Source organism: Peromyscus leucopus, chromosome 3 (genome assembly GCF_004664715.2).
Source record: "Peromyscus leucopus breed LL Stock chromosome 3, UCI_PerLeu_2.1, whole genome shotgun sequence".
Taxonomy (NCBI): Eukaryota; Metazoa; Chordata; class Mammalia; order Rodentia; family Cricetidae; genus Peromyscus; species Peromyscus leucopus.
The window spans coordinates 150,349,219-150,372,780 of NC_051065.1; the positions used below are offsets into that span (position 1 = coordinate 150,349,219).

Sequence of the window (23,562 nt, forward strand, 5' to 3'; positions counted from 1 at the left end):
GACAGAAGCCTTTCATCCTGCGGCTCAGGGCCAGTTCCTGGCTCTTGTGACTCCATGCCCGGAGTGTCCTGGCCTCTTGTCTCCTCGGCAGCCTCTTGTTTTCTCATGGGACAGGATTCTGTCTCTTCAGCGTCACTGCGTTTCATCATCCCTCCCCCTCTTTGCATTGTCAGTCTCTGGAGAGAGTTTCTGCACAGACCCCAGGGCTTCTTTTCCAAGTCTACATTCATCCTGGATCTTTAGACCTGTGGTGTCCTTCTAGGCTGCTTACATTCTTTTCAGAGTCCTGGGAGGGCCAGTCCTTCCCCTCTCAAAAGTCCTCCCCTGTAGTTTAGAGAAGGAGAAAACCTCTTCTACCAGAGACCAATCCAAAGGCTGGAAACAACGCTGTAAAGATGTCTATGCCTGCCCTGGTAACCCTGTGTGTTCATCCCTTTTCAGGCAGTACCCCAGTTCCTTTTCTCCTGGAAGCATTCTTGGGCTGCCTTCAGTTTTGCTGCTGATATATAGAGCTGTTAGGTTTTTTCCTTCCTTCCTTCCTTCCTTCCTTCCTTCCTTCCTTCCTTCCTTCTTCCTTCCTTCCTTCCTCCTCCTCCTCCCTTCCTTCCCTCCCTCCTCCTTCCTTCCTTCCTTTCTTTTTGGAGGAGGGAAGGTGTAGGTAACCTTGTTCCACTATTTAGCCTTTATTTGGTGGTAAACTGGCATCATCCACTGTGTTGGACTGCCTACATCCAGCTCTGTCTACCCTCAGGCAAACTCTGCTTCCATATGAGCGAGAAATAGAATGTGGAGTAGAGAGATGAGGTGACTCATTGTCTCAGGGCTGACACAGTGATCACAGGATTGGAACAGCTTCTGTAGGTCTCCACTGGGCTCCCGTTGTTCACGATGAAGTGATGTATGTGCGTGTGTGCTCATGTTATCTGTCTTTACACAGTGAAATAAAACTAGCATGGAGTGGGCAGGGTGCCGCACGCTTTTAATCCCCGCACCCGGGAAGCAGAGGCAGGTGAATGTCTATGAGTTGCAGGCCAGCCTTATCGATATAGCAAGCTCCAGGCCAGTCATGGCTACATAGTGAGACCCTGTCTCAAAAATAAAAACAAAACAACCCAAAACTATATCTCCTTGCATGGTGCTTTGCATACAATAAGTGCTCATTAATGTTGGCTGCTATTGGTATCATTCTTATAGTTACTTAGAAGCAAAAGCAATACACATTTCCACAAGCTTGTAAGAAGTCTGGTTGAGCACTGGTAGAGGTTTGAACACACTTTCTTTAAAGATTTTTATTTATATTATCTATACAGTGTTCTGTCTGCATGTATGTCTGCTTGCCAGAAGAGGACACCAGATCTCATTACAGATGGTTGTGAGCCACCATGTAATGTAGTTGCTGGGAATTGAACTCAGGACCTCTGGAAGAGCAGCCAGTGCTCTTAACCTCTGAGCCACCTCTCCAGCCCCCTTGAGCACATTTTTATGTGGTGGGCTAGAAGGGAGTGTGCTTTGGGCCAGCCAGTTAGTTCAGGGTCTTTATTAACAGGCTTTGGGAATTTATACTGACCCACAAATTTAGCATTAACTTTTTACTTCCTAAGTTGCTCTGGCCTGCAGGCATACACTCAGACCAAATACTGTAAACATAATACGGATATTAAATTTGTGCTGGGGATGAAACCCAGGGCCTTGTACACCACTGGTGAGGGCTCTACCCTGAGCTCTACCCTGGCAAGCACTTTGTACTAACTAAACTTGCCTCCAGCCCGTGACTGTTAAGTTAAAATACTTTGAAGTGTTTCCAGCCCCTGAGATGCAGTCGGAGCTCAAGCCTGCCATCCCACTGTAGAATCTGCAGTATCAGTGGCAGCCTCAGCAGTGAGGGCCTTCCCCGTTCTCCCGTTGACTGGCCCTGACGTCCACATGCTATACAGGCAAGAGTATCAGATGAAGGGAAATGAGTGGTAGTTCCTGCCCTGCAGCACCAAGTGATGCTGAAGATTGAGTGGTCAGAGGCACTGGCTGCCTCACGTGGGTTATCGTTTCACTGTGTGACCTGGGGCTGATAATCATCCCATTTTTGTTGTTTTGTTTTTGTTATTTCTGAGGGAAAGGGTGAGAGGAGGCAATTGGAGTTAACATATGTTAGAGTCTTTGAAAAATGATACCGAGGGATATATGTGTGCTATAGTGTCCCCGAGAGCCAGGATGATAATCTCCAGGCCTTTGAAGTCGATTGCTCCCAGGAGGCATGTTGGCAAAGCTCTGGCTGATGGTGAACTTGATAGCCCAGCTTTGTGAGGGCAAAGCATGAGGCCCTGGGTGGTGCTTTGTCTGACACCTGAGATCGGAGTGTCTGCCTCTGACACCTGCTGTAGGAGAAGCGGGCCCTGGCAGCTGGTGCTCTGGAAGGAGAGTTCAGCCGGAAGCAGGAGGAATCACTTGACAGGGGACGAGTGACAAGTGCCAGTCATTCAATCAGCACGTTCTTCAGCTCCAATGGCCCCCCGGGGGCTAAGCAAGGACTGGGTACCCACTGGCACGATTAATGCAGATGCAGAGATGGGAAAGATCCAAGCAAAGGGCCCAGTGCCTAACATAGAGTGTTTGCCTAGTGAACAGTGGCAGGGCCATGGGGAGGTGATAGAGGACCACAAAGTCCATGGAGCAGAGAGGATACATCTGTTGCTATGTTACCACCCCCACCAAGTCCTTGCCACCCTGTCTGCTTAAGCAGAGGGGAGTGTCAGAGCTACTGACTGTTTTTTTTTTTTTTAGATTTTATTTATTATGTACACAGAAGAGGGTGCCAGATCTCACTATAGATGGTTGTGAGCCACCATGTGGTTGCTGGGAATTGAACTCAGGACCTCTGGAAGAGCAGTCGGTGCTCTTAACCTCTGAGCCATCTTTCCAGCCCACTACTGACTCTTAAGAGTTCACATAATTCAAAAGAAGTTGGGATTCCTATCCCCCGACTCTCAAACCCAAACCCCTAATTCAGGAACTGTTAGGAGGAAGGGACTCGTATCAAGCAGTTTGTGGGGCGGACACATATAATCACTGCTCACAGCAGGCCTGGTGGATGGAGAAGGCCTGGCAGATGCTCATCCTGATGAAGAAAGCAAGGTTAAAGAGATACAGTGACTTACTCAGGCTGTTATAGCTGGAAGGGGCATGTATACTTGGACCTGTCACTCAAAGCCCGAAGACGACACTGTTGACCATCCAAATCTTATATCTCGGAACCGTGTAGACATACCTGTGACCTGCAGGTAAGGGCCTGGCTAGGTTTAATTTTACTGAGTTTCCTGTCTTTTCCTCAGTAGAGCTATCCTTGGCCACAGAGAGCCTTCAGTTAAAAAGGAATAGAACTGGTGTCAGTGACAGTTCTTCACTTAGTATAGACCTGAGTTCAGTTCTGAGTACAGCCAGGAAGCCAGGGGTTTACAGCTAATAAGTGGATTCAGGCAGCCAGTCAGTGCTCGGTTACCAAGAAGCGACATCAAGAGCATTGTAGCCAAGTTCGCCCAACAGGACTCCTCTAAAAACAAGGGGTTGGGGCTGGAAAGATGGCTCAGGAATTTAGAGCACTTGCTGTACAATCATGGAAACCAGCATTCAGATCCCAGGACCCATGTAATAAGCTGGACGGACACCCTGTGTGTGTGCAGGGGACTGAGAAGGAGCATGGCTGGGACTTACTGGCTTTCAGTCTAGATGAGAAAACACGAACCTTGGGTTCATGGAGAGATCTGTCCTCAGAGGGAATAGGTAAAGAGTGAATGAGGGGGATTCCCAATGCCCTCTGGTCTCCATGATGCATCACACACACACACACACACACACACACACACACACACACACGCACGCACACACACGCACACATTCACACAGTGTGAGGGGTGCATTTTTTGAGTTTTTTTTAAAGTATGTGTCTGTGCATGTGACCTTGGAGGCCAGAAGTTCTCATAACTGTAAGTGTGACTGAATCTCCGGGTAGTAACCCAAGGCCCAGATCCGTAGCTAAGATCTCTGACTCCAGGACTCCTCTAAGCTCTGCTAAAGAGTGGCCACAGGGGAGAGAGTAAATGATGACAGACATTGGCTTGTAAGGGCTATCTTCTCTAATCTTGGGTGACAAATAGATCTGTGGCTCAGAACTCCAGGCTCCTCTTTCCCCTTCTGTAAGATGAGAATGATAGCCTCTGACCTGACTCCAGCATCTTAAAAGGCTCACATGATGCCACGCCTCTGAGATGCTTTCTCAACACAAGCCCCATCAGAAAAGTCCAGCCCCCCAGGGCATGCTCCAGTCTGTGACTCCGTGCCCACCCCTCCAAGCATCAGCACATAAGGCACGGGGTGATGTCCACCTTCTGTATGGTCTATACTCCTTGTACTCTGTGACTGTTTTTGTTTTGCTGAGACTTGGTCTTGCTATGTAGCTCAGGCTGGTTTAATCCTGCCTTAGTTCCCTTAGATCTTTGATGTGTTCTAGGCATCTGCCACCACACTTAGCTGTTTATTCTGGTTTGGTTTAGTTAGCTCTGTCCCTGTTGGAGCTCACATAGGGATCCCATGACACTTCTGCCTTCTGCCAACTGTTGATTCCCAAGGGGGCGGGGGATGACTGCCAAACTCCTTTTACGTGGAGTTTTTTTTTTTTTTTTTTTTCCCCAAGTGTTGCATCCATCCGACTCCTCCTGAGCAGAGCCTGTGTTGAGCCTGGCTTGAACTCCAAGCCGAGATGCACCCCAGCCCCACCAGGGCATCTTAGTGAAGCAGCGCACTCAGGTTCTCAGCTTAGCCTTGTTCCTCTTCGTTCTGTGACTCTAGAGGAGCCTTGGTCCCCGTTTTATTTTGTATTTTTTTTTTCCCTCAGAGACAGGGTTTCTCTGTGTAGCCTGGCTGTCCTGGAACTCACTCTGTAGACCAGGCTGGCCTTGAACTCAGAGATTCACCTGTCTCTGCTTCCTGAGTGTTGGGACTAAAGGCTGGACCGCTAGCACCCGCCTGGCTTTAAGGACTTTTGTTGTTGTTGTTTTTCCCATTTTTTCGTACCTGGACTGAGGATGGAGTGAACTTAAGAACTGGTCTGATGGTTCACACCTCTGATTTATGGCCTACAGTGTTGTAGGCTCACTTACTTGAAGCCCACCGATCTCTTGGTTGTTGAGAAGGCACTGGCTTCTAGTGAGTTACAGACTGACCCTGGGCCCTGACTCTTCCCGCCTCACGCCCTTGCAGCCCCTTGCCTCTGCCTCTTCCTTGCTTGCACATCAGCAGTTCCTGTCCCCTCCCTCCCACCATGGTCTGTCTTTTTAGCCTCCTCAGATGCATGCGAGCTCACCTGTTCCAGAGCGCGCACGTCAGTGAGTCACAAATAGCCTTCAGATCAGATCAGGACTAGCTAGTCCTCTAAGTTTGCTTGACAAAAACCAAGTCCCTGGCTCACTCTTTCCTGCCGCCTTCAACTCTAGTTCTATCCAGCAATCCCATGGTTAATGACCAGAGAGAAGTGTGCCCTTTATCCCCTCCCCATCCCCACCTCCCATAATCCCCTGCTGCTGCCCTGGGAATGGCCTTTGCCACCATTCCTTGACTGGGCCTTTTGTGAGAAATCACTCACTCTGTGTAGCTGGGTAAGAATCCTGCTGTAGTAGGTCCTCACAGTGTGTGGGCAGTAGCTGAGTTCACCAGGCAGTGTTCCTTCTCTGATTGGGGGACGGTAAGAGGTCTTTCCCACTCTCTGCCCTGTGGACTATGGCTAAATTTGTATCTGCCCCTGCCTCGCCCGCTTCATACCTACCTTGTGAGGTGGGGTGAGGAGAAGAGAAGCAATTCCCTCTCTTATCTCTGCCTCTCTAACCTTACAGACTTACGGGCTCCTGAATTTAGTTGACCTTGTTTTTCTCTTTCCCTTTCCTAGGATACGGCAGCTGGAGAGAACTGGCCAAGGCCCTGGCCAACAGGAACATCCCCGCCGTTGATCCCAATCTCCAATTCTATCATCCCCAGAGGCTGAGCCTCAAGGTATGCGGCAGGTCCAACCTTCCTTCCAGCCTCCTGCTGCTGGATCTGCAGGACCTCCAGTTACCCTCAGTTGCTCCATGGCCTTAAGGGAAATCTTCTTCTCTGTGGTGTATGCAGAGGGGAGAGAGCTGGGAGGATCCCAGTCTGGCCTTAAGAAGTTCTAGATGATCTCAGATATCTATCTTGCCTCCCTCAAAACCAGTGGTTCTTAACCTTCCTATGCTGCGACCCTTTAATACAGTTAGTTCCTCATGTGGTGGTGACCCCAACCATAAAATTATTTCCTTACTACTTCATAACTGTAATTTTGCTACTTTTATGAATTGTAATGTAAATGTCTGATATGCAGGATATCTGCTATGTGACCCTTGTGAAAGGGTCATTCCACCCCCAGGGATTGTGACCCACAGGTTGAGAACCATTGCTCAAAGCCTCAGTGGGCCTAGTTGTCTTGTTTCAGGTTTTACAACATTGTCTACACTATCTGTGAGCTGTTCCAGGCATGTGTCCCCATCTCAAGACAACACACCCTAAAAGCTAGGCTTAGAGGTAGAGCCTTTGCCTAGCTTATGTGAGGCCCTGGATTTCATGCCCACCTATTCTCTCTCTCTCTCTCTCTCTCTCTCTCTCTCTCTCTCTCTCTCTCTCTCTCTCTCATCTCTCACACACACACACACACACACACACACACACAGAGCGTTTTCTGCATATTAACCGGCATATCTTGGAGACAGGACTGTATCTGATGAATAGTCCCGGAGGTGGTAAAGTAACCCAATGCACTTCCCTGCAAACAGCTGGAGTGTAGTTTGTCATGAGCATTTCCTTATAGTGCTATCAGGTGGTAGATTAGGGAAACTAAGGGCCATTCCAGTTTGGAATCCCATCCCTGCAACAGTTGAGCCAAAACAGATATGGATCCTCAAAGCCAGGCAAGACCAGAGTAAATCTATAGACGTGTATACAGTAGGGAGGACTTGGGAAGTCTTTGAGGGACTCCTTTTTGTTGAGACCAGTGACAAATCTAGATAGCACTTGGGGTAGGGGGTGTTGGAGGAATAAGAAGTCACAGTTCCTGTCCCAAGTGGGTCCAGGGTCAGTTTTTTTCTCATGGAGCAGGTTGAAGAAATTCAGGGATGTGAACAGACCTCAGGAGTGCATGTTGAGAAGCCTGAGATATTCTTGGGGATATGATGTAAATAATGAATGAAAGGGTCTCTTTCTCTCTCCCTTTTTAAATAAATTATTTATTATACAGTGTTCTGCCTGCATGTATGTCTGCACACCAGAAGAGGGCACCAGATTTCATTACAGATGGCTGTGAGCCACCATGTGGTTGCTGGGAATTGAACTCAGGACCTCTGGAAGAACAGCCAGTGCTCTTAACCTCTGAGCCATCTCTCCAGCCCCCTGAATGCTGACAAGGTTCCTCGGAGCAGGGACTGTGTCCTAGGACCCCCTACTTCCCTGAGGGCATCTTCAAGGAGCCCTGAATGCTGTCCTATCTCCAATTTTTTAACAATGTACTCACCAAGTTCATTCTTTGTTCTGATAGGACCAAGAAATTTCCGGAAGTAGGAGTAGGAACAGTAGCTACCTGAAGTGGAACAAGCCCGTCCCATGGCTTTCAGAGGTAAGGAACTCTACTGATCCAGGTCTTTCAAGAATCTTAAACCGATGAAACACAGAGATCTCAGAAAACTCTCTTGTGATTATTGCTGTACTAAAATGTTTCCCTCTAGGCTCATTAGCTTTTTCTCCAATAGAGAGCACAAGCATTTGCTGCAGGCCTAGTGGGTGCCAAGCTCTGCACATCAACTCACTACAGCTATCTTGCTCCTGTAAGGTAGTGTCATTGTGTTAACTCAGCTTTCTGTCACGATAGCAAATGCCTGGCACAATGGACTCCCGGTTTGGCTCACAGTTTCAGGGGTTTTCGGTCATGGTTCTTTGGGCCTGTTGCTTAGGGCCTTTGTAGCCCAGCACATCGAGGTAGAGCTAGAGGAGGATTATCCTAGCTTCAGGATGCCTGGAATAAAGAAAGAGGGGAGGGGACAGGCCCTAACATCCCCTCCAGGGCAGGACTTGTTTCCTTTAGGCTCTGTCTTAAAGCTTCCACCCATCCACAATAGCACTGCACCCTGTGACCTGTGGGCATTTCAGGGATGTTGTAGATCCAAACAGTAACAGTCGTTATGCTTATTTTATAGGTGGGAAAACAGTATCTGGGGAAGTTACATGACTTTCATGGCCTTGCCAATCCCAAGTCTTAAAGATAACAACTTCCCCAGGAGTGTTCTCTCAAACCATTAAGTTCTGTAAGATATTCCAGGAAGAAAGGAATTCATTGTTAAATAAACTTAAAAAAAAAAAAAAAAAAAAACCAAACAAACCAAAAACCCACTTTGCAGGACAACTGTTCTTGGAAATTCACATTAACATATGAAAGATTCTGAGAAGTCCTGGGGAAATCTGTTTAGCCTGGTTTAGCTCAGCATGTCCCAAATTTATTTGCCCCTGAATTGCCTTTTCCGTGAGTGCCTGTTAATACTCTGAACTACCAATGTTCTAGAGGAACATGCATTAGGAATCTGCTTCAGAAAGCAGTTATTGTGGGACCAAAAATCACAACCAGGTGTACTGGCACAGCTGAACAATGACTTGAGCCGGCACAGAAAAGAAACAGCCTGTCTCTTTACAAAATCCCAGCCATCATGATACTGTTTACTAATAGGCATTGACAATATTTTCTTTCTTTTCTTTTCTTTTTTCTTTTTTTGGTGAGCATGTACAAGTTACCTTGAGTACATGCTTGTACCAGAACTGTGGAATAGCATGGTGCTTTGGGGAGTCATATTTTACAGTGTGTTTAGAACCCAAGGTCTCCATCCTGGAGCCTGTGGTAGAGACGACTTCTCTTAGCTGTGTGGTGTGGGCCGGTCTATTGTCTTTATTGTTCCTCTTACAGATAGATCTTGCAGCTTGGGTGGTTTTGTTTACAACCCACCCACTCAAGGGCAAGAGCAAAAGAGACAGTGTTAGCTCCCCTGCTCAATGAGACTGCCTCTTTTTAAAGCCCAGAGTGAGGATGGATTACAGTGCTGGCATTAGCTGTTCTAGGTGACATCATCAGGCAGCTGGAGATGTATGCTGAGCCGTGCTCTAGAGATCGCTTGGTCCTGGTGGTCTAGCCTTCTCTCTAAGGGCAGCTTCCTTCATTTTTCTTTTCTTTTTTTTTTTTTTTTTTTTTTTGAGACAGGGTTTCTCTGTGTAACAACTCTGGCTGTCTTGGAACTCACTCTGTAGACGAGGCTGGCCTTGAACTCATAGAAACCCGTCAGCCTCTGCCTTCCCGAGTGCTGGGATTAAAGGTGTGCACCACCATCCCTGGCTTGTTTATTTTTGAGACAAGGCTGGACTTTGAACTCCCTAATCCTATGCCTTCACCTCCCAAGTGCTAGGATTACAGGCATGTGCCTCCACCTCTAGCCATGTTTTCATTTGTGTTCTGTCTCTGTCTCTGTCTCTGTCTCTCTTTCTCTCTCTCTCTCACTTTGGGGATAGGGTCTCTTAGGCTAGCCTGAAATTTATGACCCACCAGCCTCAGCTTCCTGAATGCTGAGATTATAGGCATGTGCCATCACCATATCTGTCCTGGAGTGGACTTTTTTTTTTTTTTTTTTTTTTTTTGAGAAAAGATGTCTTGGGTGGCCTGGAACTCACAGAGCCAGGCTCTGTCTACCGAGCACTGTGGTTAATGGCATGTGCCACCACACCTGGCCAGGATTGACCTTTTTAAAGAAATAATTGGTATCTTAGTACATTTGTGTGACCTTTTTAGTGGTAAAATGACCGATTTCCATGGATGTCATCTTTAAACATTAAAATTAAAATTTAAACATTTAAAATCCTCAATCTCTATAGACCTTTAGGGAATCCCTGATTTCCCAAGGAGATGAGTAGCATCCACTCCAGTCTAGCTTCCTGTCCCTCCCATTATGGGGACTTCTGTGTGCCCAGCTCAGTGGCTCTCAGATCAGGGTACTCATCCCTTTGTAGTCAGTGTGTCTGAGAAGTTTCAGAGTTAGTGGAGAGCCTTGTTCTAAGTGAACAAAGACTAAATAAAAGTCGAGACATTTCTTTGTTCCCCGATCTCAAGCTTTGCCTGTCTGCTCTGAGGCCAGAGTCATTTGAACAGGCAGCAGCCTTAGCTGCTGGCCTTGGTGTGAGAGAGGACTAAGCGGGTTGGACAGCTGGGCGGGGTGCATGGGGTAGCTGTCTTAAAACTTCCATGTCTGCTAGCAAACTCCAGTGCCAGCCAGTTCATCTGCTGGTCAGTGTGCAGGTCTGTTGGTACACTCTGTCTACCTGGGTCTACCCCAAAACAAAAATAATTACAAGCAAGAAGCTTGGTGAACACAGCTGACCTAAGCAAGTCACAGTGTTCATGTTACTATACAATTGGTAGACGGTGCTTCTCACCTGTGTATAAAGCTAGGCCATGGGACTCAAGGTTTCTGATTTATTTTGTTTCCAGCACTTAATCCAGAGCCCCACACATTGACTCAGGATTTTTTGTCTTTTTTTTTTTTTCCTGTTCCTTTATTTTGGGTTTTTGAGACATGAAGCCTAAAGCCGCTTAGAGCTTATATATTAGCTCAAGATATCCTAGAACCCACAGTGATTCCTCAGGGTTATAGGCTTGTATCACCACACTCAGCTTGTTACTATTTCTGGGGGAGGGGGAGCGGCAGGGGCAGAAGACAACTTTCAGGAATCGGTTCTCATCTTCCACCTTATAGAGGCAGGGTCTCTTGTTTCTGCTGCACAGTGTGTTCTAGGCTAGCTCTGGGTGATTCTCCCATCTCACAGTAGGACTGCTGGCATTGCAGACTTGGTCCACCGCACCCAGCTTTTTATGTGGCTGAAGATGGAGCTCAGGGTGTTGGATTGTGGGGCAAGCACTTTACCACTAAAGCATCTCCCTGGCCCTCGTCACTGCAGGTGGATTGCTCTGGGTTTGAGACTAACCTACGCTACATGTTGAGACCTTGTCTCAAAAACAAAACAGAACAACAGAAATGTCATTGAGATCTAGTTCATGTTCCTTACAAGTCACTCACTCACAGTGTGCAACCCAGTAACTTTCGGTATATTAATAGGGTTGTGCATCATCAAAGACTCTAGAACTTTCTGGCTCAGTCACTCAGTGGTAAGCATTTGCTTGAAATTTGTGAGGCCTTAGATACAATTCATAGTACTGCAAGATAGATAGATAGATAGATAGATAGATAGATAGATAAGGAAACCAGGGCTGAGGATATAGATTGGTTGATAGAGTACTTGCGTAGCATGGACAGAGCCCCTGGGTTCACTGTATAAACTGTCCGTCTGTCCCTTTGCAACAGCTCCAGACACAGGTGACACCATTTTACACTTCTCAAGTCTTGGTCTTTGATTTGAGTTCCTTTTCCTTCTCTCTCTCTCTCTCTCTCTCTCTCTCTCTCTCTCTCTCTCTCTCCCCCCCCATCTGTCTATCTCCCTCTCTCTCCCTCCCTCCCCCCTCCCCAGGGAAGTGCTATACCACTGAGCTGTGCTCCACCCTCCTTAATCTGACTGCACAGTGAGCGCATGCATTCACGGTAGGAGCTCCGGCAGAATGCATTGCTCTGAATCCAGCTTCTACAAGCATCTGTTCATTCAGATAATCCAGATGCGCGGGGACACAGGGGAAGGAGCTCTTAGCTCTTCCCAGAGCAGACACAGAGGGCCTCACAAGTGTCTGAGAAAACTTTTGAAGAATAAATAGGAGCCTGCCATGTGAGGAAATAAGCACAGGGCCTGATCAGGAACCAATATTTGGGAAAGTGTGGGAAGTCGAGAGTTGGATGGTTTTGGGCAAAGGCTAGAAGTTAGATGTGGGTAGGTAGGGCAGGGAGGGTGTGGTGTGTGGTGAGGGCTGGGCAGGCAGGTCAGTCGTAAAGATCACAGTGAGGTTTTATTCTGCAGCCACCCCAGGGTTTCAGCCGCAGAGTGACTTGCTCGGTCACGCCAGCTGAGCTGCTTCAGAACAGTCCTGGAGGCCGTGAGGGGACTCAGTGCAGGAGAGACGCCGTCATCCACTCAGGCTACATGCCGCGCTGCCGGCCTGGCCAGCCCAGTGAGGCCGCAGAGGCGGGGTGTTGGAAGGGACGGCAGTGAGGCAGGCCTTACTCTATTAAATACTCCCTTCTGCCCCTCCGTCTCCACAGGGTACTTGCTGTGTGTTCTCAGGGAGTCACTTCCTGAGCCCTGATAGCCTCCCTTCTTAAAGAGACAATCCAGTGGATACATTTTCCACTACTGCAGCTAACGGCAGGTTCCAGACCATGCCAACTAAAGCTTGGAGGAAGTTCTCTCCTTCCCGGCCTTCTGCCTATGCTGGAAAGGGGGCGGGGCCACGGCCAAGCCTGGTGTGCCAGAGTGTGCCACATCCTTGCTAGTTCAAAACCCCTGAAACGGAGTAACACAAATTCTGGTGTAGTTGTTAATCTGGGTCTGGGGAGGAAGACAGTGTCCGCGGGTCTCCAAGACACCCCCACAGCCAGAGGTGGGGGACAAGGGTCCGAGACTCAGCCAAATGCTGGGTGAGGTCTACCCCAAAGAAAGGGCCAATTCTCTCATTCACTCTTGGTCTGCTCTGCTGGCTTTCCGTAGCACCTCAGGCTCCCTGGCCAAGCTAGGTAGCCTGGGGAGAAGCGGTGAGGGGTGGTGTCTCCTTGCCTCAGGCCAAAGCTGCTTGCCTGCCAAGCCCATTCTCACGCTGAGCTGGCATCCTAGCTCCCGGCTTCACACAGACACCTCTCTGGTGGCAGTGTTCACCCTCTAGTCCCCTGCTCTTCCGGGGACCAGAGCTCTCTGACCTGGAGGTCTCCCGGGGAGGGCCAAAAGGCAGAGCACTTGGAGGAGACAACTGAATCTTTTCAGCCGGACTTGAGGAATTTCCTCAAGCAGCATAATGTCCCCATTCTTCTCTTCCTCAAAGTCGCAACCCGACTCCCACCTACCAGCCCACACACTTTCTCACCCACCCCAGCCCCTACTTGCATTCCTGTGAGCGATGGCTACTTCCCAAGGTCCTACGTACCAAGTGTTGACCAGCCAGTGCACTTAAGGGTTAGAGAGTGACGAGCTGGGCTCTGTCTTCAGGGTCCAGAGTGGGACAGTGTCCATAGCTGTGGATGATTGATTGATAAATAAAATGCTGATTGGCCAGTAGCCAGGCAGGAAGTACAGGCGGGACAAAGAGAGAGGAGAAGCCGGGGAAGGGGAAGGCTGAGGCAGGGAGACGGTGCCAGCCGCCACCATGACCAGCGAGATGCATGGTACCAGTAAGCCATGAGCCACGTGGCAACTTGTAGACTGATAGATATGGGTTAATTTGAGATATAGGAATTAGATAGCAAGAAGCCTGAGCCATTGGGCAAAACAGTTTAAATGATATAAGCGTCTGTGTGTTTATTTTATAGCTGGGCTGTGGCCCTGCAGGGGCGTGGAGTTTCTCTCCAACTACAGTCCATGAAGTCTAGTCCATCACTGCAGCCTGACTTAGATCCTCAGCACTCCTGTGGACACTTCCCCTGTGCCCACACCCCTCTTTCAAAAAAAGGATTGTGTGTTGGGGGTGTACATGTGTGCTGGTGCCTGTGGAAGCGAGAAGACAACCTCTGGGGCCATCCACCTGGAGTTTTGAGATAAGATCTCGGGCCTGGGGCTCGCCCATTTAGGACTGGCCTGGCCAGAGAGCTCTAGGGGCCTCCTGTCTCTCTCCCCTGCCTGTGTTAGAATTCCAAGCTCACGCCACCCTTTTCAGTGACTTCTGGGCATGGCGCTCAGGCCCTGGTGCCTGGGTGGAAAGCACTGTGTTAACTGAGCCATCCTCCCAACACCCCATCCTGCATCACTGCACAGAGGACCCAGAAGGGCTCCTTCAGTCTGGGTGCCTCTTCCACTCCTGCCCACTTTTTTCTTAAGAGTGGCTCAGATTTTGGATCTGACAGGCTCCGGGTGGGGTGGGGGCAGGGCAGGACCTGGTGTGTGTGTGTGTGTGTGTGTGTGTGTGTGTGTGTGTGTGTGTGTGTGTGTGTGTGTATGGGGCACCACGTGGAGTGTGCTCGGCTGTGGAAGGAACTGGGCGGGAGTAGTGTGGAACTGTGGGTCAGCGGGGACCTATCCCTGCTTCTCTGCCCTTCCTAAACATGGTCCCTCCACTCGCCTGGAGTATGGCTGCCGTCGGCGAGAGCCTCTGCTCCAGGCCTAGGCCTGTCCCCCTCCCATGCCACAGCAGAGAGGGACAGAGAAAGGGCAGACGCTTCTGTCAGTGCAGTGCTGCCAAGAGCTGTGGCTGCGGGAGCCCCTGGTGCTGCACAGCCTGGCGCATGGGGGGACGGCGAGGACGGGACAGGCGGGGGGGGGGGGGGGATGAGACGACACCAGAGGCCTCCATAATCTTCCTCAGTTGCTTCTCCCAGACAGAGTGGGAAGACCACTGTGTAGATAAGGCTTCCTGACAGGCAGGCTGCCGCAGGGCCTTCCATGAGGAGCAGGGGAGGCGTGGTGGGCAAGCCCTTGGCTGGAACCTAGCCAAGCCCCTCCTACTTCCCCCTGCCATTTTGCCCCATTATGCCCCTCTCCTGCGCCTGCAGGATGCAAGGCGGCTCCCTTCCTGTCTGGAAGGAATGAGAGTGTGTTGTGTGTACGTGTAGGCATGTGTGCCTATGTGACCCCCAACCTGAGAGTCAGGCCACAGGGCTGTGGTGGTAGCTTTCCATCGTGACCCACGTGCCTGAGATACCCAACTCACAAAGAGGGAAGGATCGCTTTGGCTCACGGTTCCAGAGGTTTAATCCTAGGCTCGCTTGGCCCAGCTGCTTTGGGCTTCTGGCACTTAGTACATCATGGTGGCAAAGGACTAGAAAATCAAGTAAGACAGAAAGTAGCTGGGATCCCAATATCCCTTTCAGGGCCACAGCCCAGTGACCTAATTGTCCCCTGCAATGTCTCCACCTCCTAAAGGCCCCACCATCTCCCAGTAGCACCACACACAGGCTGGGAGCCCAGCCTTCCATAGACTATGCAAGAAGCACTGTGCCCTGGAAGCTTGCTCTGCCCTGGAACTCCATCACGGGGCAGAGTACAGGCTGCTCCGGCTCACTCACTGTCTCTGCTCCACACAGTTCCGGGGCCATGCCAACCTGCATGTGTTTGAAGACTGGTGCGGCAGCTCCATCCAACAGCTCAGGAGGAACCTGCACTTCCCACTGTACCCCCATGTAAGTGCCTGTGGGGTGTCTGCCCACCATCCCCAGATCATCTGTGTCTCCCCCATCTCATCTCTCCCACCCGCCTCCTCCCCGGCCCCTTCTCAGTCCGTTTCAGTCTATATCATTCCCCTGGTCTCTCGGGCCCCCTCGTCCTCTGTTGAGGATGTCTTTCTTGTCTTCTCCTTCCTGAGCCTCTTGCCACCTGCCATTCTATAGCGTTTCAGTTTAGGCTCTCTTGGTGTTTATCCAGGGCCAACATGTATAGATGTACAAGAGCTGAGTGGGACCTGACATTTGTTTTTGTTTTTGTTTTTTTCCTGAGACAGGGTTTCTCTGTGTAGCTTTGCGCCTTTCCTGGAACTCACTCTGTATCCCAGGCTGGCCTCGAACTCACAGAGATCCACCTGGCTCTGCCTCCCGAGTGCTGGGATTAAAGGCGTGCGCCACCACCGCCCATGGGACCTGACACTTGTCTTGACTGCCACACAGCACGCCACACCCCTAGTCTCTCATCTCCTGTCCCCTCCTAGTCTTCCCACCAGTCCTGAGAGGCTCAAACTCAAATTCCTTAAGTTCTTCTTCCTGATTCTGAGTAACAACAGTTCATCTTTCTCAACATAGATCCGCACAACCCTGAGGAAGCTGGCTGTGTCCCCCAAGTGGACCAACTATGGTCTCCGCATATTTGGCTACCTGCACCCTTTTACCGATGGTGAGGCAGCCCCAAAGCCTCATCCTTCTTCCTGCTCTTGAGTTCTTCAGGGAGGTCCTAGAAACATACGCCCGAACTAGGAAATACACCTGCAGTGAACCCCTGTTAGCCCATCATCAAGGGAGAGGGGAAACTGAGGCATGGTGAACTCTCATCCCATATCTTCAGGCTGCTGCCTCTCTCTGTCTTGCAGCTGGAACTGGCTGGTCTTCATAAGTCTTTCCCATCTTCATATTGCTACCCCAGAATGTAGGGGTTCCCCGTCCCCCATATAAAGGTGGGAGGCAGTAAGACACTGCGAGTGAAGGGAATTAGTGCCCAGGCATACATAATGTAGGCTTTCAGCCCTGGTGCCAAGGCCCTCCTTGACCCAGATACTCTGCCATTGCCCAGGGAAGATCCAGTTTGCCATCGCTGCCGATGACAATGCCGAATTCTGGCTGAGTCGTGATGACCAGGTCTCGGGCCTTCAGCTGCTGGCCAGTGTGGGCAAGGTAGGGTCCCTCGGCCCCTGGAGGCACTCAGTCATGTGGTCTAGGAGACTGTTGGGAGCTTCTTGGACCATTTAGCATCACTGATGTGAAGAAGAGACAGAAACCGCACACGCTGCCCCTCAGCTCCGCCCTATTCTGCAGAGGCCCTGCGAGATGTGGGCAGAGGGGGGGCCCAGGCACATACATCTTTTGGGGTCCACGGTCCCTTAGCCCCATGCTGAAGATTCACGCTGGGCTGATTGCCTGTGGGAAGGCTCCCTTCCACCAGTGGGGGCAGACGTGTGTTGGCCAGCCATCCTCCCTAACTCCGTCTTCTCTCTCTCTCACCCCTCCTCTTCCTTCCTTCCTCTATCTTCTCTCCTTCCCTCTCCCTCCTCCCCACCCCTCTCCCCACCCTTCTAGACAGGAAAGGAATGGACAGCCCCCGGCGAGTTTGGGAAATTTCAGAGTCAAATTTCCAAGCCAGTGAGGTGAGTGGGGAGAGTTACCACCCATACTCTTGTGAGCCCCTTCTGTACCAGGCCTGCCAGCATGAGAGAGCTGGGAGGGCCCTGCTCACCGTCTCCGCCAGCTTGCTGCTCAGGGCTACTGTGCCTGAGCGCCCGTCTACACCGTCTGCCTAAGCAGAAGCCATCTGCCTGCCCTTCATTTTATAACTGCCTTTCTAGACTCTTTCTTTCTTTCTTTCTTTCTTTCTTTCTTTCTTTCTTTCTTTCTTTCTTTCTTTCTTTCTTTCTTTTTTTTTTTTTTTTTTTTTTTTTTTTTTTTTTTTTTTTTTCTTTTCTTTCTCTTTCTTTTCTTTCTCTTCTTTCTTTCTTTCTTTCTTTCTTTCTTTTTTTTTAGTGAGTGTGTTTTGCCTACACGTATATGGGTGTGTCATGTGTGGGTCTGGTACCCTCAGAGGGCAGAAGGATTATTGGATCCTCTGGGACTGGTTTTACAGGTGGTTGGAAGCCGCCCTGCGGATGCTGGGAATCAAACCCTGGTCCTCAGCAAAAGCAGTGCTCAGCCTTAACTTCTAAGCTGTCTCTCCAGCCTCCTTGGTCATTTTAGATGAGGCCACTGAGGCAGGCCCAGGGAAGCTTTGTGACTGATGGCAGGCCACACAGATATTGAGTGACACTCAAGATTAGAAAACGGGTCTCCTTTCTAGCCGTCCCTGCCTTCCCGTTTTCTCCAGATCTAGAAATGCTCTCACACGTAACGGCTGCCTAGTGGTTGCTCTGGGGTTTAAGAGAGGGACCCTGCAGGGAACTGGAAGAATGACTTTGAAGTGATCCTGGAGAAATCAAACCTTTTCCAGCCCACAGCCGGGAATGGCCTGAAGAGTTGGGCTGTGAACTTAGTCCAGCTTCAGCCTGCCACCTGGTGGCTGGCACAGTCACAGGCGAGGCCGTATGCTGGCCAGAAGTTGCCTTGAGCAGACCTAGTTTGCGAAGAGCCCTTGCGGCGGGCCAGCACTAGTGTGAGTGCACCAGCACTAGTGTGAGCATTCACACTAGTGTGAGTCCTCTCAGTGGTTGGCACGGACCCTAAAGCAAGGCTGCCTGGTCCAAATTACAGCTCCACTGCTTACTACCTGGGTGACGTTGGGCAAAATACTAAAGAGGATGGTGCCTCCTCCTTACAGCCAAGGAGGGTCCGTCAAAGCAGAGGGTGGTGGTGGTGTGCAGCAATGGCTTGCCAAGGCCTAGCTCTGAGTACTCTTTCACTGGGTCCCCCAACTGACTTGTGAACCACTTATATCTGGCCCTTGCAGAAAGAAAGCCAAGGCCAGCTGTCAGGGGTAGGTGGGGATAGTTAAACGGCAAGCTCTTGGGAAGAGAAAGGAGCACCAGGGAGCTTGTGGGTGGGAGAGGTGGACCGAGGGGACCAGCTGAGGAGAATCCCGTTTCCTGTCTCCTTCTGCCAGCTTGTCGGCCTCCCTCAGGTACTACTTTGAGGTTCTGCACAAGCAGAATGGTGAGGGCACCGACCACGTGGAGGTCGCGGTGAGTGACTGCTTCATCCCTCTCCCCCCACCCTCCCCCCCACCCCTCATCCTCCCCGCCTTTCCCAGCATTCCCTTCCGTATCTCTTGAACGGTCTCCGACATCTGTGCCCTTCCTCTAATTCTAGTGGAGACGGAATGACCCTGGAGCCAAGTTCACCATCATTGACTCCCCTGCCTTGTCCCTCTTCACAAGTGAGTAGGCTCTGCCTGCCTGGGAGCGCCTGGGGCTCCAGTCAGGAGAATGTGGCCCAGGCTGAGCTTGGAGGGGTGGAGATAAAGTTCTGCTTCTTAGAACATGGTGTGAAGTAGGTCCAGAGAGGGTAAGAGCCTGGGGGACCTTACAATTAGGGGTCTTGACTCTCCAGGGTCAGCGGTCTGTTTAAGAACATGCTAGACACAGGTGTGGTAGCTTCGGGTTTGGTTTTCCAAGACAGGGTTTCTCGGTGTAGTCCTGGCTGTCCTGGAACTTGCTCTGTAGACCAGGCTGGCCTTGAACTCAGAGATCCACCTGCTTCTGTCTAAGTGTTGCCAGCTCTAGGGAGGCTGTGGCAGGAGGATCATATATATATTCAAGGCTATCACATGGGGACTTAAAAATAGACACAAAGTGAGAAAAGGGAGAGTGGGGCATTCTGGGGGAAATATGTTCAATGTATAATATATGTATGTGTGTATGAAGAAAATATAAAAAAGAAAAAATAATACAAACAAAAAGAACCTGCTAGAACCTCTCTGGGCCCTACCTCCGAAAAATGCCCTTGCCCACCCATGCCTAACATTTTGAATATAACTACAAGGGATTCTGGGACCATGGGGCTCACTTGACAGCAGACTCAGCATGTTATATTTGTATATTTGTGCATATATATATATATATATATATGTATATATATATATATATATATATATATATATGAATGTAACAATAATAATCAAAGACAAAGAGGCTGTCAATTTGAGAATGGAGGTCTTGGGAGGACCTGAAGGGAGGAACGAATGGGAATGTAATTCTACTTTAATTAAAAATCTATTTTTAGTCAATGGTGGTGGCATGCCTTTATTCCCAGCACTTGGGATGCAGAGGCAGAAGGATCTCTGTGAATTTGAGGACAACCTGGTCTACAGAGCAAGTTCCAGGACAGCCAGAGCTACACAGAGAAACCCTGTCTCAAAAACTACTACTAGTAGTAGTAATAATAATAATAATGATAATAGTAATAAATGTGCTGTGGTGTGGCTTGGTGGTAGAATACTTGCCTAGCATGTGCAATACCCTGGTTTCCACCCCCAGTACAGAAAAGAGTTAAAATTAAAAATAGCATCTTTAGCTGGGCGTCAGTGGCGCACACCTTTAATCTCAGCACTTGGGAGGCAGAGGCAGATGGATCTCTGTGAATTCAAGGCCAGTCTGGTCTACAGAGTGAGTTCTAGAACACCCAGAGCTACACAAAGAAACCCTGTCTTGAAAAACAACAGATAGCATCTTTAGACTTCCATGGCAAGAGTATGGTGAGCAGCAAGGCTGGAAGTCCTGGGGAAGAACAGGAAAGTGAGACCAGAGACAGGAAAGTGAATGTGCTGAAGGAGAGAAGATGGAGAAGGACCGTCTGGGCTCCCAGGAGAGGCCGGAAGTTGTTGTTGGTCAAAGTAAGAGGTGCAGAGCAGAAGGGACAAGCTGTGAGCTGCTGGATGTTAGAGAGGAAGTGGTGTCAGAACCCACGGATTTGGGGGCTGGACAGACGGCTCAGAAGTTAGTAGCACCTGTTGTTCTTGCAAAGGCGCCATTTTCAATTCCCAGCATGCACATAGTGTCTTCACAACCATTCTTTCCTCCAGTTCCAGGGACCTGACACCCCCTTCTGGCTTCCACAGGCATTGCACATACATGGTACAGATAGACATGCAGGAAAAATGTTCATAAACAAAATAAATACATTAAAAAAGTAGAACCAGGCGGTGGTGGTACACGCCTTTAGTCCCAGCACTCAGGAGGCAGAGACAGGTGGATCTCTGTAACTTGGTCTACAGAAGCAAGTTCCAGGCCAGCCAAGGCTATACAGAGGACCCTCGCTTGAAAATAAAACAAAACAAAAAGAGTAGATAGAATCCACACATCTGATATGATAACATCTGGGGCTGAAGACAGAACCCAGGGGACAGAAGGAAAAGGCAGGCAGTCAGCTCCCCTGGGATCTCTCTGGAGCAGAATTTCTTAAACATCTCCCAACAGTAATCCCTTTTAGCCTGAGAAATCTGCACACAGCTCCTGATGTATGGGTCCATAGAGTAGGTATACACACCGAACATTTACTGATAACAAGTCATATGGAAATTCATTTTCAATTTTTTAAAAGACTTATTTATTTATTTAGAAGAGGGCACCAGATCTCACTACAGATGGCTGTAAGCCACCATATGGGTGCTGGGAATTGAACTCAGGACCTCTGGAAGAGCAGCCAGTGCTCTTAACCTCTGAGTCATCTCTCCAGCCCTGGAAATTCATTTTAAAATTATGTTTTTGATATACCACTTATCAAAAGACAAAAGAAAATTTGTGCATTGATGAAATATCTATGCTTTACTTTTACATAAAGAATTAAATCTTGGTTCTGGGGAGATGGCTCAGTGGTTAAGAACACTGACTTGTTGCTCTTGCGGAGGACCTAGGTTCAGTCCCCAGCACCTGCATGGTGGTTCACAATCATCTTTAACTCCAGTTCCAAGGGACCTGATATCCTCTTCTGTTCTCTGTAGGCACCAGGCAAGCACATGGAGCACATACATAGATTTGGGCAAAACACTCATACACGTAAAATAAAATTTAAAAGTATAAAATAAGCTTTTTTTTTTTTTTTTTTTTTAAAAAAAGAGCACTTAAGAGCTTGGTGGTGGTGCACATCTTTGATCCCAGAACTCAGAAGGCAGAGGCAGGTGCATCTCTGTGAGTTCAAGGCCAGCCTGGACTGCAAAGCAAGTTCCAGTACAGCCATAGCTGTTATACAGAGAAACCTTGTCTTGAAAACACCAACAACAGAGAGTGCATACTGCTCTTCAGAGACTGAGTTTAGTTCTCAGCACACACATCAGGTAGGGCTCAGTTAACCTGTCATTACCAGCTCCAAGACTTCTGATGCCTTCTTCTGGCCTTTGCAGGCACCAGCCCATATGGCATATACTCACATAGACAGACATACAAACAAATAAAAATAAGCCTTGGGCCAGATGTGGTGGCACACGCCTTTAATCTCAGCACTCAAGAGCTGGAGGCAAGCAGGTCTCTGAGAGTTCAAGACCTGTTTTGTTTTGTTTTTAAGATTTATTTATTTATTTATTATGTATACACTGTTCTTCCTGCATGTATGCCTATATACCAGAAGAGGGCACCAGGTTTCACTACAGATGGTTGTGAGCCACCATGTGGTTGCTGGGAATTGAACTCAGGACCTCTGAAAGAGCAGTCAGTGCTCTTAACCTCTGAGCCAGTTCTCCAACCCCCAAGGCCTGGTTTATATAGTGAGTTAAAAGATAGCCAGGGCTACATGGTGAGACCCTGTCTCAAAAAAACCAAAACCATTTATTTAAAAGATTAAACTTTGGCTGAGTGTTTGATGCTGTAGAATATGGAGCATCTTCCAGTTTATTTCAAGTAATCAATATTGTGTGTGTATGCATGTGTGCGTGTGTGCATGTGCCTGGGCACACGTGCAGAGGCCAGAGAGGACATCAGGCACCCTGCTTTATTGCTCTCTAACTTATCCCCATAAGACAGGGTTTCAGTGAAACTGAAGCTCACTGTTTTGACTAGGCTGGCTGCAAGTGGGCTCCTGGGATCTACCTATTTTTGCTCCCCAGCACTGGGACTACAGGCTGTGCTCAGCTTTGATGTGGGTTCTGAGGTTTAAAGTCATGTTTATGAAGCAGACATGCTTACTCACTGAGCCCTATCCTCAGCACCTTGATCAATATTTTAATTTTATAATCACCAGTGCTGAGAGCACTGCTTTGCATTAATCATTGCTGAGATCACCATTTTCAGAATAAATAAGTGGTACAAACTAGAAGTTATGTTAAGGGCCATCCTGGAAATTCTAATTCTAAGCCAAAATTCACTTAACAGCTTTTCAAAATGCTCATGTTTTTGTTTTCTATCATTAATCTGTTACATTTCTATAAGAATGTAAAACTTCATGTGCACATTAAAAACACCATATCTTGAACCTGAGCCAAGGTGTTTCAGGGATTGTTCATTGGCATCACTAGGTGTGTGGCAAAGTGTAGTCAGATTTTCTGTTTGTCCCTCCTGGCCCCTGGTTGGGACAAATCTCTCACCCACAGTCCCACAGCCTTTTATAAGATAATCACACAGAGGTTTAATATTATTTTTACTTTCTCTTTAAAGACTTTATTTTTTAAAACTACCTGTTTTTTATATAACTGCATATGTTCCTTTTTCTCTCTCTTTTAAGCCTACATACATTTTTACACACATTGTAGCCCGTTAAGAGGTTTATTCCATCTGAATCTGACTTATTGTGAATCTATAATGCTTCTCTGACCAGGAGAGATGTTTAAATTGTTAAAATGAGTGGCTAATGCTGAAGCAGCAGCTGACTCCGCCCATTTCACCTTTTCAACATGACGGAGGTAATTCACCTCCAGCTCTGGGAGTCATGTTCACCCCTGACTCTGGGAAGCAGTGGGTCCATGCCTCCATCCAGCAGCGTGTAGCCCAGAAACCTCTTTTTTTTTTTTTTCTCTCTCTGTACTAGCAAAAGCTAAATCTACCACACAGTGTGCTGCATGGCTTGGAGACTCCACTGTGTACGGTGGTGGGAATAGGCTCTGCTGCTTAGCTCATGACGGCTGGTGGCCAGCTCCATCTCACAGGCAGTTGTTAGGAGACAAGTGTCTACGCTAATGCTGGCATGAGACTGTGAGACTAGGAAGCCTAGTGTGGCTCCGTTTCTGTGCGTTCAGAATTTTAAGCTTTTTTAGGTCTATGTGGATCAATGCCCAATGGTAAGT

At 48.8% G+C, this 23,562-nt stretch overlaps 1 protein-coding gene across 1 annotated transcript in view; it reads left to right on the forward strand.

Moving 5' to 3' along the window:
• B4galnt3 (beta-1,4-N-acetyl-galactosaminyltransferase 3) overlaps positions 1 to 23,562 on the forward strand; it is a 107,050-nt gene that overhangs the window by 64,219 nt on the left and 19,269 nt on the right. The window contains exons 2-9 of the mRNA XM_028880451.1: positions 5,933 to 6,036; positions 7,592 to 7,669; positions 15,252 to 15,347; positions 15,960 to 16,050; positions 16,444 to 16,544; positions 16,947 to 17,014; positions 18,457 to 18,535; positions 18,663 to 18,729. Of these exons, the coding sequence (XP_028736284.1) occupies positions 5,933 to 6,036; positions 7,592 to 7,669; positions 15,252 to 15,347; positions 15,960 to 16,050; positions 16,444 to 16,544; positions 16,947 to 17,014; positions 18,457 to 18,535; positions 18,663 to 18,729 (684 nt within the window). The remainder of the gene's footprint in view (positions 1 to 5,932; positions 6,037 to 7,591; positions 7,670 to 15,251; positions 15,348 to 15,959; positions 16,051 to 16,443; positions 16,545 to 16,946; positions 17,015 to 18,456; positions 18,536 to 18,662; positions 18,730 to 23,562) is intronic.